The sequence below is a fragment of the Salvelinus alpinus genome, chromosome 4, assembly GCF_045679555.1.
Source record: "Salvelinus alpinus chromosome 4, SLU_Salpinus.1, whole genome shotgun sequence".
NCBI classification, from domain to species: domain Eukaryota; kingdom Metazoa; phylum Chordata; class Actinopteri; order Salmoniformes; family Salmonidae; genus Salvelinus; species Salvelinus alpinus.
The window spans coordinates 91,871,836-91,891,232 of record NC_092089.1 but is presented as its reverse complement, the minus strand read 5'-3'; the positions used below and the strand labels follow the sequence as shown (position 1 = coordinate 91,891,232).

At 45.0% G+C, this 19,397-nt stretch overlaps 1 protein-coding gene across 1 annotated transcript in view; it reads left to right on the top strand.

Moving 5' to 3' along the window:
• Window positions 1-19,397, top strand: part of LOC139574675 (netrin receptor UNC5A-like) — a 623,219-nt gene that overhangs the window by 289,575 nt on the left and 314,247 nt on the right. Inside the window, exon 2 of the mRNA XM_071399451.1 lies at window positions 15,674-15,892. Coding sequence (XP_071255552.1) covers window positions 15,674-15,892 — 219 coding nt within the window. The remainder of the gene's footprint in view (window positions 1-15,673; window positions 15,893-19,397) is intronic.

The following is a 19,397-nucleotide window of genomic DNA, read 5'->3' as shown; positions in this document are numbered from 1 at the left end:
GATATAAAAACGTCTATCTATATTATGCTCTGTCGTTTATTTCGTTGTGTCGCAAATCACTCTCTTTACGGCAATATCTTTAGTCACTTGGACGACATTTTGCTTTCTTCCACACGTGACGTGAGCCATGTTTACATGTACATGTTTACGTTTGGTATTGTATATATCAATATTTGTTAGGCCTGTATTCATTTTGTTTGCTGCTACAATTCAAACAGTGAAAGAGTATGTCTGGTTTGGATATTTCAGACCATATTCACATTTTAGCACTATTTATTTTATTATTATTTATTATTATTTATTTTATTTGCAATTATAGTTGAAGGGTTTTTCTATTTACCATTTTATATTTTATATATTTTTTATATTTTATATTCTGTTAAAATACTTAATTAAGGTTCTAAATAAAGGTAAAATAATCAAATGTGAGTTAGTACCTTTTATTTGTTGAGTTCAATTCAAAATGAAATAGGTTTTATAGTTTTATATAAACTATTTATTCATTGAATTTACAAAAAAAACGCTATATCGTGATATGTACCGGTATAGAGATATGGAATGACCTATATCGTGATATGTATCGGTATCGAGATATGAAACGACCTATACCGTGATAGGTATTGGTACCGAGATACGAAATGACCTATATCGTGTTATGTAGCATTATCGGGATATGAAATGACCTATATCGTGCTATGTAGCATTATCGGGATATGAAATGACCTATATCGTGCTATGTAGCATTATCGGGATATGAAATGACCTATATCGTGCTATGTAGCATTATCGGGATATGAAATGACCTATATCGTGCTATGTAGCATTATCGGGATATGAAATGACCTATATCGGGATATGATATGTTGGTCATATCGCCCAGCCTGTGAAACTATATTTTGCCATGTATTACATATCGAGTCCACAGGTCAACACCAACTTTTCACACGTAAGAAGAAAAACCTGTTCGAAAATCAGATATGCAATTTCACATGTGAAACATTTTCTTATACGACAATCTCATGTTCAGATGTGAAAATCATTCACGTGAAAATCTAATTTGCAGTATTACATGTAAGAAAATCCAACTTACACATTTGAATTTGAAATTCACATGTGGTGGATAAATTGTGTTAGATGAAGGTGGTGTTAATTGCAGTTAATTGCAGTTTCCACATATGGATTTACAAATACTGTACTGCCGTTCTGTAAAAAAGGTAACGTAGCCTACCCGAGTATAATAATTAAAGTGTGTTAAACATAATGATTTGATATTTCTGAGCCATTTGGATTGTTGTTGCTGCAGGCGCCTCTTCGTATGTTGGTCAATAACCGTTTAAAGAAGGACAGTGAGAATGACAGAGGAGCTATCACTCACACACACACACACACACACACACACACACACACACACACACCCTTCACTCTCTCACACACACACTCTGTGCAATCATCTGTCAACCAGGAAAGCCCCTGCTACAGTCAGGCAGGACAGCAGTAAGACAGGACTACAGTCAGGCAGGACAACAGTAAGACAGGACTAACATAAGACAGAACTACAATAAGACACAACTACAATGAGACACAACTACAGTAAGACAGGACAACAGTAAGACAGGACTACAGTAAGATATGACAACAGTAAGACAGAACTACAATAAGACAGGACAACAGTAAGACAGGACTACAGCAGGCAGGACAACAGTAAGACAGGACTACAGTAAGACAGGACAACAGTAAGACAGAACTACAGTAAGACAGGATTGCAGTAAGACAGGACTACAGTAAGACAGGACTACAGTAAGACAGGACTACAGTAAGACAGGACTACAGTAAGACAGGACTACAGCAGACAGGACAACAGTAAGACAGGACTACAACAGACAGGACAACAGTAAGACAGGACTACAGCAGACAGGACAACAGTAAGACAGGGCTACAGTAAGACAGGACTACAGTAAGACAGACCTACAATAAGACAGGACAAAAGTAAGACAAGACTACAGTAAGACAGGACAACAGTAAGACAGAACTAAAGCAGACAGGACAACAGTAAGACATGACTACAGCAGACAGGACAACGGTAAGACAGAACTACAGCAGACAGGACAACAGTAAGACAGGACTACAGCAGACAGGACAACAGTAAGACAGGACTACAGCAGACAAGACAACAGTAAGACAGGACTATAGTAAGACAGGACTAGAGTAAGACAGAACAACAGTAAGACAGGACTACAGTAAGACAGAACAACAGTAAGACAGGACGACAGTAAGACAGGACTACAATAAGACAGGACACCAGTAAGACATGACAACAGTAAGACAGGACTAGAGTAAGACAGGACTACAGTAAGACAGAACAACAGTAAGACAGGACTAGAGTAAGACATAACTATAGTAAGACAGGACTACAGCAGACAAGACAACAGTAAGACAGAACTACAGCAGACAGGACAACAGTAAGACATGACTACAGCAGACAGGACAACAGAAAGACAGGACTCCAGCAGACAAGACAACAGTAAGACAGGACTACAGTAAGACAGGACTAGAGTAAGATAGAACAACAGTAAGACAGGACTACAGTAAGACAGGACTACAGTAAGACATGACTACAATAAGACAGGACAACAGTAAGACAGGACTACAATAAGACAGAACAACAGTAAGACAGGACTACAGTAAGACAGAACAACAGTAAGACAGGACTATAGTAAGACAGGACTATAGCAAGACAGCACTACAGTAAGACAGGACTACAGTAAGACAGGCTTACAGTAAAACAGGACTACAGTAAAACAGGACTACAGTAAAACAGGACTACAATAAGACATGATTACAGTAAGACAGGACTACAGTAAGACAGGGCTACAGTAAGACAGGATTACAGTAAGACAGGACTACAGTAAGACAGAACAACAGTAAGACAGGACTACAGTAAGACAGGATTACAGTAAGACAGGACTACAGTAAGACAGGACAACAATCCCCCAAGAGAACAACAATATATCAACGGACCCAAACAGCATTGTGGCGCATATTCAGATGGGTTCTGGTATTGTGTTTTAGACCAAGAGAACCCAGTCAAACATGAAATGGTTTAATATTCCGGATAGTCATTTTAATTGAATTAATTTGGGAAGACATTGTAATGCGCTGATGGACTCATAAAATATATGTTATAGCCGTCATCCATCACTGTGATGTAAATTATGTGAGGGTGATTGCTCACGGGGTGTGTGTGTGTGTGTGTGTGTGTGTGTGTGTGTGTGTGTGTGTGTGTGTGTGTGTGTGTGTGTGTGTGTGTGTGTGTGTGTGTGTGTGTGTGTGTGTGTGTGTGTGTGTGTGTGTGTGTGTGTGTGTGTAGCCTTTGTAAGTGTGATGTAAATTGTGTGAGGGGTGATTGCTCAATGATGCCTCCTGCCAGGAACACGACTCGGATAAAAGACTGTAATTGGCTCCAAAAAGGGCAAGTGATGTGACTAGCTGGACTACAGAGAGGAAACAGAGAACAGGTACTTCCTGTGTATAGATTTGAGTATTCTTGTGAAAGACAAGAGATCATTTATCTGTAGTCTGTTGACGACGCAGTTGTGTTTGATAACAGGTTATCTGCCTGACATGTGGCTGGGTTTTTGGCTAGTTTGGGGATGTGTATCTATCTGACAAATTAAGCGGTGTGTGTGTGTCGAAGGTCTATGTTCTGTTGTGAATGTGCTCTGGACCTCACGGTTCACTACACTGTCATCTGGTTCCCTCTGGACCTCACGGTTCACTACACTGTCATCTGGTTCTCTCTGGACCTTACGGTTCACTACACTGTCATCTGGTTCTCTCTGGACCTTACGGTTCACTACACTGTCATCTGGTTCTCTCTGGACCTTACGGTTCACTACACTGTCATCTGGTTCCCTCTGGACCTCACGGTTCACTACACTGTCATCTGGTTCCCTCTGGACCTCACGGTTCACTACACTGTCATCTGGTTCCCCCTGGACCTCACGGTTCACTACACTGTCATCTGGTTCCCTCTGGACCTCACGGTTCACTACACTGTCATCTGGTTCCCCCTGGACCTCACGGTTCACTACACTGTCATCTGGTTCCCTCTGGACCTCACGGTTCACTACACTGTCATCTGGTTCCCTCTGGACCTCACGGTTCACTACACTGTCATCTGGTTCGCTCTGGACCTCACGGTTCACAACACTGTCATCTGGTTCCCCCTGGACCTCACGGTTCACTACACTGTCATCTAGTTCCCTCTGGACCTCACGGTTCACTACACTGTCATCTGGTTCACTACACTGTCATCTGGTTCCCCCTGGACCTCACGGTTCACTACACTGTCATCTGGTTCCCCCTGGACCTCACGGTTCACTACACTGTCATCTGGTTCCCTCTGGACCTCACGGTTCACTACACTGTCATCTGGTTCCCTCTGGACCTCAAGGTTCACTACACTGTCATCTGGTTCCCTCTGGACCTCACGGTTCACTACACTGTCATCTGGTTCCCCCTGGACCTCACGGTTCACTACACTGTCATCTGGTTCCCTCTGCACCTCACGGTTCACTACACTGTCATCTGGTTCCCTCTTGACCTCACGGTTCACTACACTGTCATCTGGTTCCCCCCGGACCTCACGGTTCACTACACTGTCATCTGGTTCCCTCTGGACCTCACGGTTCACTACACTGTCATCTGGTTCCCTCTGGACCTCACGGTTCACTACACTGTCATCTGGTTCCCTCTGGACCTCACGGTTCACTACACTGTCATCTGGTTCCCTCTGGACCTCACGGTTCACTACACTGTCATCTGGTTCCCTCTGGACCTCACGGTTCACTACACTGTCATCTGGTTCCCTCTGGACCTCACGGTTCACTACACTGTCATCTGGTTCCCTCTGGACCTCACGGTTCACTACACTGTCATCTGGTTCCCCCTGGACCTCATGGTTCACTACACTGTCATCTGGTTCCCTCTTGACCTCACGGTTCACTACACTGTCATCTGGTTCCTTCTGGACCTCACGGTTCACTACACTGTCATCTGGTTCCCCCTGGACCTCACGGTTCACTACACTGTCATCTGGTTCCCTCTGGACCTCACGGCTCACTACACTGTCATCTGGTTCCCCCTGGACCTCACGGTTCACTACACTGTCATCTGGTTCACTACACTGACACCAGGTGACAGTCCCTGAGATAGTTGTTATAACAGAACCAGTACCAGATGACAGTCCCTGAGATAGTTGTTATAACAGAACCAGTACCAGGTGACAGTCCCTGAGATAGTTGATATAACAGAACCAGTACCAGATGACAGTCCCTGAGATAGTTGTTATAACAGAACCAGTACCAGGTGACAGTCCCTGAGATAGTTGATATAACAGAACCAGTACCAGGTGACTGTCCCTGAGATAGTTGATATAACAGAACCAGTACCAGGTGACTGTCCCTGAGATAGTTGACATAACAGAACCAGTACCAGGTGACAGTCCCTGAGATAGTTGATATAACAGAACCAGTACCAGGTGACTGTCCCTGAGATAGTTGATATAACAGAACCAGTACCAGGTGACTGTCCCTGAGATAGTTGATATAACAGAACCAGTACCAGGTGACTGTCCCTGAGATAGTTGACATGACAGAACCAGTACCAGGTGACAGTCCCTGAGATAGTTGATATAACAGAACCAGTACCAGGTGACAGTCCCTGAGATAGTTGATATAACAGAACCAGTACCAGGTGACTGTCCCTGAGATAGTTGACATAACAGAACCAGTACCAGGTGACTGTCCCTGAGATAGTTGATATAACAGAACCAGTACCAGGTGACAGTCCCTGAGATGGTAGAGTATACATTTACTAAACTCTAATCACAATTATTCGTAATCTTATTTATATCCGTGGAGATAAAAGCATACTGTGTGTGCGTGTGCGTGTGCGTGTGCGTGTGCGTGTGCGTGTGTGTGTGTGTGTGTGTGTATCTGTATTCTGTTAGACACCAGAACTATCCAGCAACGTGCTGAGATGCCTCTAGTTCGGTTTCAGCCAATCACCTCCTGAGGTTTCTAATTGCGGTTCCCTTAGTGCTACTGAATGTCTATTTGATTTGTGCACTGACCCGCAAGGAGTCTGTTAAGTGGTGAGCGTGTCTGTGTGTGTGTGTGTGTGTGTGTGTGTGTGTGTGTGCGTGTGTGTGTGTGTGCACGCCTCCATGAGTGTGGTCTTATGTGTGTGTGTGTGTGTGTTATAAGTACACTGTGTGTCCCTGGCAGTATAAACCAATTTTCTGTACATCAAACCTTCACTATAGTTGTGGTCTATAGCAGTGTGTGACGAGAATAAATCCCTCTAATAAACAATCATTCACGTCTTTAACCTCATTAACCTACCTTGTATGGGACTCAAGAACGTCGGAAGCTTGCTGGGAGGGAACGACATCACGAGTTCAGAGGTTGTGTTGGAGATTTAAGACTGAATTCACTACAATTCATTTATATTATTACGTCATTTCCATTTTCTTGTCATCATAGTCCTGTGAGTTCAGTAGCCTTGAAGACATTAGAGTCCAGTAGCCTTGACGACATTAGAGTCCAGTAGCTTTGACGACATTAGAGTCCAGTAGCCTTGACGACATTAGAGTCCAGTAGCCTTGACGACATTAGAGTCCAGTAGCCTTGACGACATTAGAGTCCAGTAGCCTTGACGACATTAGAGTCCAGTAGCCTTGACGACATTAGAGTCCAGTAGCCTTGAAGACATTATAGTCCAGTAGCCTTGACGACATTAGAGTCCAGTAGCCTTGAAGACATTAGAGTCCAGTAGCTTTGACGACATTAGAGTCCAGTAGCCTTGACGACATTAGAGTCCAGTAGCCTTGACGACATTAGAGTCCAGTAGCCTTGACGACATTAGAGTCCAGTAGCCTTGACGACATTAGAGTCCAGTAGCCTTGAAGACATTAGAGTCCAGTAGCTTTGACGACATTAGAGTCCAGTAGCCTTGAAGACATTAGAGTCCAGTAGCCTTGAAGACATTAGAGTCCAGTAGCCTTGACGACATTAGAGTCCAGTAGCCTTGACGACATTAGAGTCCAGTAGCCTTGACGACATTAGAGTCCAGTAGCCTTGAAGACATTAGAGTCCAGTAGCCTTGACGACATTAGAGTCCAGTAGCCTTGACGACATTAGAGTCCAGTAGCCTTGACGACATTAGATTCCAGTAGCCTTGACGACATTAGAGTCCAGTAGCCTTGACGACATTAGAGTCCAGTAGCCTTGACGACATTAGAGTCCAGTAGCCTTGAAGACATTAGATTCCAGTAGCCTTAACGACATTAGAGTCCAGTAGCCTTGACGACATTAGAGTCCAGTAGCCTTGAAGACATTATAGTCCAGTAGCCTTGACGACATTAGAGTCAGGTAGCCTTGACGACATTAGAGTCCAGTAGCCTTGAAGACATTAGAGTTCAGTAGCCTTGACGACATTAGAGTCCAGTAGCCTTGACGACATTAGAGTCCAGTAGCCTTGACGACATTAGAGTCCAGTAGCCTTGACGACATTAGAGTCCAGTAGCCTTGAAGAGAGTATAGTCCAGTAGCCTTGAAGACATTAGAGTCCAGTAGCCTTGAAGACATTAGATTCCAGTAGCCTTGACGACATTAGAGTCCAGTAGCCTTGAAGACATTAGAGTCCAGTAGCCTTGACAACATTAGAGTCCAGTAGCCTTGACGACATTAGAGTCCAGTAGCCTTGAAGACATTAGATTCCAGTAGCCTTGACGACATTAGAGTCCAGTAGCCTTGACGACATTAGAGTCCAGTAGCCTTGAAGACATTATAGTCCAGTAGCCTTGACGACATTAGAGTCCAGTAGCCTTGACGACATTAGAGTCCAGTAGCCTTGAAGACATTAGAGTTCAGTAGCCTTGACGACATTAGAGTCCAGTAGCCTTGACGACATTAGAGTCCAGTAGCCTTGACGACATTAGAGTCCAGTAGCCTTGACGACATTAGAGTCCAGTAGCCTTGAAGAGAGTATAGTCCAGTAGCCTTGAAGACATTAGAGTCCAGTAGCCTTGAAGACATTAGATTCCAGTAGCCTTGAAGACAGTAGAGTCCAGTAGCCTTGAAGACATTAGACTCCAGTAGCCTTGACGACATTAGAGTCCAGTAGCCTTGAAGACAGTAGAGTCCAGTAGCCTTGACGACATTAGAGTCCAGTAGCCTTGAAGACATTAGAGTCCAGTAGCCTTGAAGACAGTAGAGTCCAGTAGCCTTGACGACATTAGAGTCCAGTAGCCTTGACGACATTAGATTCCAGTAGCCTTGACGACATTAGAGTCCAGTAGCCTTGAAGACAGTAGAGTCCAGTAGCCTTGACGACATTAGATTCCAGTAGCCTTGACGACATTAGAGTCCAGTAGCCTTGAAGACAGTAGAGTCCAGTAGCCTTGAAGACATTAGACTCCAGTAGCCTTGACGACATTAGAGTCCAGTAGCCTTGACGACAGACAACAGAAGTGCTAATAACAACATTAGAACCTAATCATATGGAAACACCATTGAGAGTTCCGGTCCTATTGAATGTCAAAGACCAAGTTTATTTCATGTCGAGCTTTCAAATTCTCATCCGAAGCGACAATACCGCCATCAAGAGTTCAAAGTTCATCTTGAGCTAAATTTGATTTGAATTTTTTTTTGTAACTTTTGATCATCTTCCTCGTCTGTGAGCGTGGACCTTGTCTCAGCTAGCTGATTTATTTAACCTGACAGATGTGGGGTAAATTCCTCCTTGTGTTTTAGCAAAGCTGTCGTGTCAGGTCTGCAGAGAGTACAGGAGGTCAGCTTGGCCGGGCTAATGGCTATCGGGCCTCAGTCACAACTCAACACTGCTATCCCATTAGGAAGACAAGCTATCGTGAGGACATACACACACACACACACACACACACACACACACACACACGACTTGAAGGGCTGTATCATTAGTACAAAGCATCATGACCTGCAGTGGACTGGAGATGTTTACAGTTTTTCCCAATTGCTAAAACACAATTTTGCAAACTAGGCTGGTTTTTAACTAAATACTTAACACAATTCACAAAACCACACACCCAAACTGCAAAATACCTCATATATCCTGCAAAATGAAGCACTGCAACCAAAACTACATTTAGCAAATCAAAAGTTTGCACGAAATGGCACACACTTCATTCATATTACCAGATTTTTGTCTCACCAACTACACACTGTTGGGCATAATGAAAAGCACTCTCATCTTTAGTATGCTTTGCCATAATACTAAAATAATTCAAATTATAGAAAATTCTTCAGATGCACAGGAATATTTGCAGATACACACACATGTTGTTGAAACATTTTATTTTTTATTTTTCACCAAACAAGTCAGTGCAACATATGCACAGCAGATATATTTACATCGGACTGAACAAAAATATGCTCACAAAAAAAACAGTAAACTGAAAAAGAAAATAGGCAAGAAAAATAATTAGGCAGCATCTTGCCGCACAGCTGGGTCTGTCCACAACGCCTCGTCACATCACAGCTGGGTCTGGCCACAACGCCTCATCCACATCACAGCTGGGTCTGTCCACAACGCCTCGTCACATCACAGCTGGGTCTGTCCACAACGCCTCGTCCACATCACAGCTGGGTCTGGCCACAACGCCTCGTCCACATCACAGCTGGGTCTGGCCACAACGCCTCATCCACATCACAGCTGGGTCTGGCCACAACGCCTCGTCCACATCACAGCTGGGTCTGGCCACAACGCCTCGTCCACATCACAGGCCACAGCTGGGTCTGGCCACAACACCTCGTCCACATCACAGGCAATATCTTCCCTTGCCAGACATCGAGGGAAGAAGTGCCTTGAGTGCCTTGTCCATCCCTGAATCGCACCCACATCAATCTCATCACATGCCTCTTCCATAGCCTGCACAAGAGGCAGGCGCACAAAGGGCTGCCGGTCGTATACCTTCCACCGCCATGCCGAAAATAACTCTTCTATGGGGTTCAGAAATGGTGAGTATGGTGGGAGGTATTGCACGAGAAATGGTGGGTGGTCAGCAAACCGGGTTTGGACTGGGGCTGCACGATGAAAGCTCAAGTTGTCCCATACTACAACGTACCGGGTTCTTTGATGGATCATTCATACGCTCTGGTGGTATGAGAATGTTGTGGAGTCTGTCCAGAAATGTGAGAATATGGGCTGTGTTGTATGGTCCAAGGTTGGCATGACCGGTAGAGGACACCATGCGTATTGGAGATGGCAGCGCACATTGTGATGTTCCCACCACGTTGGCCAGGAACATCTATAATGGCTCTGTGGCCAATGACGTTTCTCCCCCTTCTTCTGGTCTTTGCTAGGTTGAACCCAGCCTCATCTATAACGATGAACTCATGTGGGATTGCATGAGCATCCATTTCCAGTACTCCCTGAAAACAAAGAACAAAAGCAGTCAATATGGTGTTATCCAGTACACTGGGAAACAATGCTGCGTGTAGTGTACTGCAGTCAATATTGTACTTACATCCACATATGCTCGTCTGACCTCTTTGTTTCTTTGAGAGTTTCTCTCAAACGGCACCTCATAAAGTTGTTTCATTCTGATTTGGTTTCGCTTGAGAATACGGGCCAACTGACTCGTTGAATGTTGTTGAATATGGTGTTGTCTCGGATGATGTGGCTTTGAATTTCTCATCATCTGATTTCATTATTTTCCAAAACCAAGTTTACAATGGCAGCTTCCTGTACCCCGGTGAACATTTGGCCCCTTCCTCCACCATGGTCGCGTCTCTCAGTCCTTTAGAAAAACAAAAAAACAAAAAAATATAGGGCTTGGACAATGCAGCCTAAAGATATTTCCCCCACAGTAGAGTAAATTCTACAGGAAATTTGTGCAGTTAGTGTATGACATCAGCCATTCATGAAGTAAACAGGTGTCACCCAACTGATACACTATGACATGGGGTGTACTACATAGTGTGAAAGACATTTTGGTTACATACCTGTACTCCAGTCTAAATGTGCGGATGACACAGGCGACAGTAAAACAGCTCAAGTTGGGCTGCACTCTCTGTCCAGCCTCTCGCATTGTCAGCCCATGGTGGATGACATGATCAACTAAGGCTGCTCTGATTTCATTTTAAAGTTGTTGTCTTCTTTGGCCATGAACTCCTCTACCAGCTCTACCCCTACCTCTCACTCTTCCTCCCCCTCTCATTCTCATCCTCCCTCTTCCTCTTCCTCGGCTTCCATTGTCGTTGTAAAACAAAAGGTGCTCACCTGTGGTCTTTTCATAGTGCTTACTTCCTGATTGAAGTAGTAACAATTAACCATTGAGGTGTTTGGCCAGGTGGGCACATGTATTGGCCAATTAGCTCATGTAGTGTCATTTTGAATGGCAGTGTTTTGAAATGGCAAACATGTGACTTTATGTCAGATTGTTGTGTCTTATGCAGAGAACCGTGTGCAGTGACTTTTAAAACGTGCCATTTTGAATTGCAAAATGTGTGTAAAGCAGAAAATGTGTTTAGACTTTTGGAGACTTGAGAAGAGGTTTTGCTCTCTGTGTGTCAGTTTAAATAATTGTGCTGTGCATGTCATTTTACTGTGTTAGCAATTGGAAAAAACTGTATTAGGGGAAGTGGCTTCTCACACACGCACGCAAACACACACGCACTCACACACAACACTAATATTGACTAACTACGGGGTGGCAGGTAGCCTAGTGGTTAGAGCGCTGGGCCAGTCCCCGAAAGGTTGCTGGATCGAATCCCCGAGCTGACAAGGTATAAATCTGTGGTTCTGCCCCTGAACAAGGCAGTTATAGAGAGAGACTGAGAGAGACAGAGACAGAGAAATCAGAGAGACACAGAGAGAGACTGAGAGACATTAACATGACAAGTGTTTATGAGACCGTAGCAGATAATGTCTTTGTGTGATGACCGTACATACTATTTACGACGCAGGCTAATATTATCCCTGACCTGAACCGCACTAAGCTGTAGAAATGAGGGAAGAGAGGAAGAGAGGATAGGAAAAGGTCAATGTGAGAATGTGTGTTTCATGATGAGCGATGTGTGTGTAGTCCTCTCTGGCCTTCCCTGGTCACGGAGGCCGTGCAGCGAGGCGCTACGCGGAGAGGAGGAGTGATGAAGGAGTTTGGAAATGGCCAGTCTGTCAGCGATACTCTGACTCAGAGCAGTAAATTAATATTACACGCCTCTTAAAGCTGTTTTATCTTGGGATTTACTGGTCTCCCCTGAGATAGAGAGAGAGACAGAGAGAGACCGAGAGACATACAGCTAGAGAGAGAGAGAGAGAGACAGAGAGAGGAGAAAGAGAGAGGAGAAAGAGATAGTTGAAAGAGAGAGGATAAAAGAGAGAGACAGAGAGACAGAGAGAAAGAGAGAGGAAAAAGAGAGAGACAGAGAGAGGAGAAAGAGAGAGACAGAGAGAGAGAGAGAAAGAGAGAGGAGAAAGAGAGAGGAGAAAGAGAGAGACAGAGAGAGAGAGAAAGAGAGAGGAGAGAGAGACAGACAGACAGACAGACAGGGAAAGAGAGTGAGACTGTGGGAAGGATTTTATTTGGATTTAATCTCAGCTGCTCTTCTTATGTGGTGCCCTTGCTCAAATGCAATTTCATTAGTAACTGGATTCTTGGCACATTAAGGACATTTCTTACCGAAAAACAAGGAATATTTTTGTTAAAATACACAACACGTTCTCCTGTACTGTCCTTTGAAGAAAAATATATGTTGAGAAAACGATTTCTGCTCAACAAGGGGTTATGGAAATGGATGCCTGTGTTGAGTGTTTAAAGTTCACACTTCTGTCAGTTACAGACATTCCCCTGTCATCTTCCTCTCCTTTCCTCTCCTCCTCTCCTCTGCTCTCTCCACTTCTCCTCACCTCTCCTCTCCACCTCTCCTCACCTCTCTCCCTCTCCTCCTCTCCTCTCTCCTCTCCTCTCCTCTCCTGTCCTGTCCTCTCCTCTCTCCTCCTCCTCTCCTCCTCTCCTCTGCCTAGCGTGATGTGAGTTCTACCAGTAGACAGACAGCAGAGCTACACTACATGACCAAAAGTATGTGGACACCTGCTTGTCGAACATCCCATTCCAAAATCATGGGCATTAATATGGAGTTGGTCCCACCTTTTGCTGCTATAACAGCCTCCACTCTTCTGGGAAGGCTTTCCACTAGATGTTGGAACATTGCTGTTATAACAGGCTCCACTCTTCTGGGAAGGTTTTCCACTAGATGTTGGAACATTGCTGCTATAACAGCCTCCACTCTTCTGGGAAGGCTTTCTACTAGATGTTGGAACATTGCTGTGGAGCCTCTGTGTAGGCCAGTCAAATTCTTCCACACCTATCTTGTCAAACCATTTCTGTATGTACCTCGCTTTGTGCATGGGGGCATTGTCATGCTGAAACAGGAAAGGGCCTTCCCCAAACTGTTGCCACAAAGTTGAAAGCACAGAATTGTCTAGAATGTCATTGTATGCTGTAGCGTTAAGATTTCCATTAACTGGAACTAAGGGGCCCGAACCATGAAAAACAGCCCCAGACCATTATATCCTCCTCCACCAAACTTTACAGTTGGCACTATGCATTGGGGAAGGTAGCGTTCTCCAGGCATCCGCCAAACCCAGATGTGTGATACACATTCAGCACTCGACGGTCCCGTTCTGTGAGCTCGTTGTGGCCTACCATTTCTGAGCCGGTGTTTCTCCTAGACGTTTCCACGTCACAATAACACCACGTACAGCTGGTCTGAAATGTTACGAACTGACTTGTTGGAAAGGTGGCATCCTATGACAGTGCCACGTTGAAAGTCACAGAGCTTTTCCGTAAGGCCATTCTACTGCCAATATTTGTCTATGGAGATTGCATGGCCGTGTGCTCGATTTTATACATCTGTCAGCAACGGGTGTGGCTGAAATAGACAAATCCACTAATTTGAAGGGGTGTCCACATACTTTTGTATATATAGTTTACTGTATATAACATAGTGTGAGTGACTGACTGGATTTATGACCCGCAGTCAGCTGTGATCTTAAAGTTAAGAGATTAAGAGTAGGAGAGAGTCTGGGTTAACCCAGAGAAAAGAGAGATGGGCTGAGGTCTCTCCTCTCCGTCCTGAGATAGGGCCCAGGGTTAACCCAGAGAAAAGAGAGATGGGCTGTGGTCTCTCCTCTCCGTCCTGAGATAGGGCCCAGGGTTAACCCAGAGAAAAGAGAGATGGGCCGTGGTCTCTCTGACCCATGCAGGCCCAAAGGCTAGTTCAATTTAAACCCTCAGTAACTTCAGCTTTGAAGTTATTTCAGTGTGAGTGGGAGTGTCTGAACAAGAAACCAGAACGCGAACTGTGCACAATGCTGCCCACTCAATGGAATCATTGTGTGTTTGCCATGTACCAGTGTAGTTCACAGTAACACAGACACTCTCCTCACTCAATTCTGGAGAATATAGCCACTCTTCTCCACTCTAAAACCACTTCAACTGCAAGGTCTCTCAACCAAAAAGGCTGAGGGACTTTCTAAAAAAGACATTGTAAAAATAAGCCGTTTCAGGGTATTCTACCTATTGACACTTTCTCTGTATATTGTGTTGGATTGCCTTTACTAAAAATCTGTTGAAGCCGATACTAGATTTAACTTTGGATTGGAGATGCTTAATGTGAGTCTGGAAGGAGAGTTTACAGTCTAACCAGACACCTAGGTATTTATAGTTGTCCACATATTGTAAGTCGGAAGCGTCCAGAGTAGTGATGCTAGTCGGGCGGGCGGGTGCGGGCAGCAATCGGTTGAAGATCATCCATTTAGTTTTACTAGCATTTAAGAGCAGTTGGAGGCCACGGAAGGAGAGTTGTAGGGTTTGTTAACACAGTCTCCAAAGAAGGGCCAGATGTATACAGAATGGTGTCGTCTGCGTAGAGGTGGATCAGAGAATCACCCGCAGCAAGAGCGACATCATTGATATATACAGAGAAAAGAGTCAGCCCAAGAATTGAACCCTGTGCCACTCCCATAGAGACTGCCAGAGGTCCGGACAACAGGCCCTCCGATTTGACACACTGAACTCTATCTGAGAAGTAGTTGATGAATCAGGCGAGGCAGTCATTAGAGAAACCAAGGCTGTTGAGTCTGCCGATAAGAATACCGTGATTGACAGAGTCGAAAGCCTTGGCCAGGTCGATGAAGACGGCTGCACAGTACTGTCTTTTATCGATGGCGGTTATGATATCGTTTAGGACCTGGCTGAGGTGCACCTGTGACCAGCTCGGAAACCAGATTGCATAGCGGAGAAGGTACGGTGGGATTTGAAATGGTCGGCGATCTGTTTGTTCACTTGGCTTTCGAAGACTTTAGAAAGGCAGGGCACGAATGGGTATAGGTCTGTAACAGTTTGGGTCTAGAGTGTCTCCCCCTTTGAAGAGGGGGATGACCAAGGCCACTTTCCAATCTTTAGGGATCTCTACCTATTGACAGTTTATTTCTATATTGTGTTGGATTACCTTCATCTGTTGACTTTCTTTAACAAAATACGTAGTTTCAGGGTTTATACGTTACAAAACGATTGTCTTTAACTTTCTTTTAACAAAAATCTTTCTCTTTCCTGTTTATCTCCCAGTTGGTACGGAGCACGTTGCCACGGCGACACTTCCTGCCTCCTTCAACGATCTGTTACCTCACTTCCTGGTGGAGCCTGACGATGAGTACATAGTGAAGAACAAGCCCGTCACCCTGACCTGTCGCTCCACCCCGGCAACACAGATCTACTTCAAATGTAACGGGGAGTGGGTTCATCAGGATGACCACCTGATAGAGCGCACCGTGGACCCTGCAACAGGTAAACCAGTTACTAGGTCATTCCGCAGAGGCTTTGATCAGACGTGGCTTACAGATTCCTAACACTTAGTTTTTGCAATATGCAATATGTTTCAATTTACAAGTAGATTAAATGTGTTCATTAATTTAGACCACAGTCACATGGGCAGATCTTAATCCAATGACAATGACCAAGGAACAATGACAATGGCATGCTTTACAGAGCGGGCCACTCTGCCACCTCTGCCACTCTGCCACCCCTGCCACCTCTGCCACTCTGCCACTCTGCCACTCTGCCACCCCTGCCACCTCTGCCACTCTGCCACTCTGCCACCCCTGCCACCTCTGCCACTCTGCCACCCCTGCCACCTCTGCACCTCTGCCACTCTGCCACCTCAGCCACCTCCGCCACTCTGCACCTCTGCCACTCTGCACCTCTGCCACCTCTGCCACCTCTGCACCTCTGCCACCTCTGCCACCCCTGCCACCTCTGCCACTCTGCCACCCCTGCCACCTCTGCACCTCTGCACCTCTGCCACCTCTGCCACTCTGCCACCTCAGCCACCTCTGCCACTCTGCACCTCTGCCACTCTGCCACCTCCGCCACCTCCGCCACTTCCGCCACCTCTGCCACCTCTGCCACCTCCGCCACCTCTGCCACCTCAGCCACCTCTGTCACCTCTGCCACCTCTGCCACTCTGCCACCTCTGCCACTCTGCCACCTCTGCCACTCTGCCACCTCTGCCACCTCTGCCACTTCCGCCACCTCTGCCACCTCTGCCACTCTGCCACCTCTGCCACTCTGCCACCTCTGCCACCTCTGCCACCTCTGTCACCTCTGCCACCTCTGCCACTCTGCCACTCTGCCACTTCCGCCACCTCTGCCACCTCTGCCACCTCTGCCACTCTGCCACTTCTGCCACCTCTGCCACTCTGCCACCTCTGCCACTCTGCCACTTCTGCCACCTCTGCCACTCTGCCACCTCCGCCACCTCCGCCACCTCCGCCACTCTGCCCTAAGCGCTGCAGCTTGTTCTGACTATGTCAGGTCAGTCTAGTTGGGATCGTGTCCAGGGTTCTGGTGTTGCGTTGTATTACCTCCATCTCCATGGATACATCATGTAAAGTTCACATTAGTAATCTGTAGTTACTATGGTTATGGGTTTGACAACCATGTATGTTTGGGTTGTCAAGGTCTGTCTAGCATTTTGCTACACACACAAGCATTTTGCTACACACACAAGCATTACGCAACGTGACCAATACAATTTGATAGTAACTACCTTAGTTCATCTCTTAGAACTACTCTCTCTCTCTCTGTCTCTCTGTCTCTCTGTCTCCCTGTCTCTCTGTCTCTCTCTCTCTCTCTCTCTCTCTCTCTCTCTCTCTCTCTCTCTCTCTCTCTCTCTCTCTCTCTCTCTCTCTCTCTCTCTCTCTCTCTCTCTCTCTCTCTCTCTCTCTCTCTCTCTCTCTCTCTCTCTCTCTCTCTCTCTCTCTCTCTCTCTCTCTCTCTCTCTCTCTCTCTCTCTCTCTCTCTCTCTCTCGTATTCTGCCGCTGTGTACTCTCTGTTTAGGGCCAAATAGCAATGTGTCAAATAATTATATTTTTGTTTTCTCATGATTTGTTTGGGTCTAATTGTGATGCTGTCCTGGGGCTCTGAGGAGTCTGTTTGTGTTTGTGAACAGAGCCCCAGGACCAGCTTGCTTAGGGCTCTTCTCCAGGTTCATCTCTCTGTAGGTGATGGCTTTGTTATGGAAGCTTTGGGAATCACTTCATTTTAGGTGGTTGTAGAATGTAACCTCTCTTTTCTGGATTTTGATAATTAGCGGGTATTGGCCTAATTTTGCTCTGCATGCATTATTTGGTGTTTTACGTTGTACACGGTGGATATTTTTGCAGAATTCTGCATGCAGAGTCTCAATTTGGTGTTTGTCCCATTTTGTGAATTCTTGGTTGGTGAGCGGACCCAAGACCTCACAACCACAAAGGGCAATGGGTTCTATGACTGATTCTAGTATTTTTAGCCAGATCATAATTGGTTTGTCGAATGTTATGTTCTTTTTGATTGTGTAGAAGGTCCTTCTTGCCTTGTCTCTCAGTTCGTTCACAGCTTTGTGTAAGTTACCTGTGGTGCTGATGTTTAGGCCGAGGTATGTATAGTTTTTGTGTGCTCCAGTGCAACAGTGTACTGGTATTTGTTGTCCTGGCAACTGGACCTTATTTGAAACACCATTATTTGTGTCTTCCTGAGATTTAATGTCAGGGCCCAGGTCTGACAGAATCTGTGCAGAAGATCTAGGTGCTGCTGTAGGCCCTCCTTGGTTGGTGACAGAAGCACCAGATCATCAGCAAACAGTAGACATTTGACTTCAGATTCTAGTAGGCCGGGTGCTGCAGACTGTTTTAGTGCCCTCGCCAATTCGTTGATACATATGTTGAAGAGGGTGGGGCTCAATCTGCATCCCTGTCTCACCCCAAGGGATTGTGGAAAGAAATGTGTGTGTTTTTTTGCCAATTTTAATCGCACACTTGTTGTTTGTGTACATGGAGTTTAAAATGTTGTATGTTTTTCCACTAACACCACTTTCCATCAATTTGTATAGCAGACACTCATGCCAAGTTGAGTCAAAAGCTTTTTTTTAAATCAACAAAGCATGAGAAGACATTGCCTTTGTTTAGGTTCTCTTTTTCAATTAGGGTGCGCAGGGTGAATACGTGGTCTGTCGTACAGTAATTTTGCAAAAAGCCAATTTGACATTTGCTCAGTACATTGTTTTCACTGAGGAAATGTACGAGTCTGCTGTTAATGATAATGCAGAGGATTTTCACAAGGTTGCTGTTGGCGCAAATCCCACGGTAGTTATTGTGGTTAAATTTGTCTCCACTTTTGTGGATTGCGGAGATCAGTCCTTGGTTCCAAATATTGGTTTGTATTTTGTCCTGTAGTTCATTCTATGTAATAGGAGAATCCAGTGGGTTCTGGTAGTCTTTAATAGTTGATTCTAAGATTTGTATTTGATCATGTATATCTCTTTGCTCTTTGTTCTTTGTTAGAGAGGCAAAAAGATTGGATAAGTGGTTAATCTGTACATCTCCGTTTTGGATAGATAATTATTATTATTATTATTATAATTATAACTCTTTCTGTTGTTTAGTGTTTTCCAATTTCCCCAGAAGTGGTTAGAATCTATGGATTCTTCTATTACATTCAGCTGATTTCTGACGTGCTGTTCCTTCTTTTTCCGTAGTGTATTTCTGTTTTGTTTTACCATAGTGAAGGTGTAGACTCAAGTTTTTCTGGGTCTCTATGTTTTTGGTTCTCAATTTCCTTAGGTTTTGCCATTCTTCATCAAACCATTTGCCATTGTTGTTCATTTTCTTAGGTTTTCTGCTTGAAATTGTTTTGGTAGGGAGGCTGAGAGTTCAAATATATTGTTTAGGTTTTCTGCTGCCAAGTTTACACCAACAAACATTTTGTCCAGGAAGTTGTCTAAAAGGTATTGAATTTGTTGTTGCCAAATTGGTT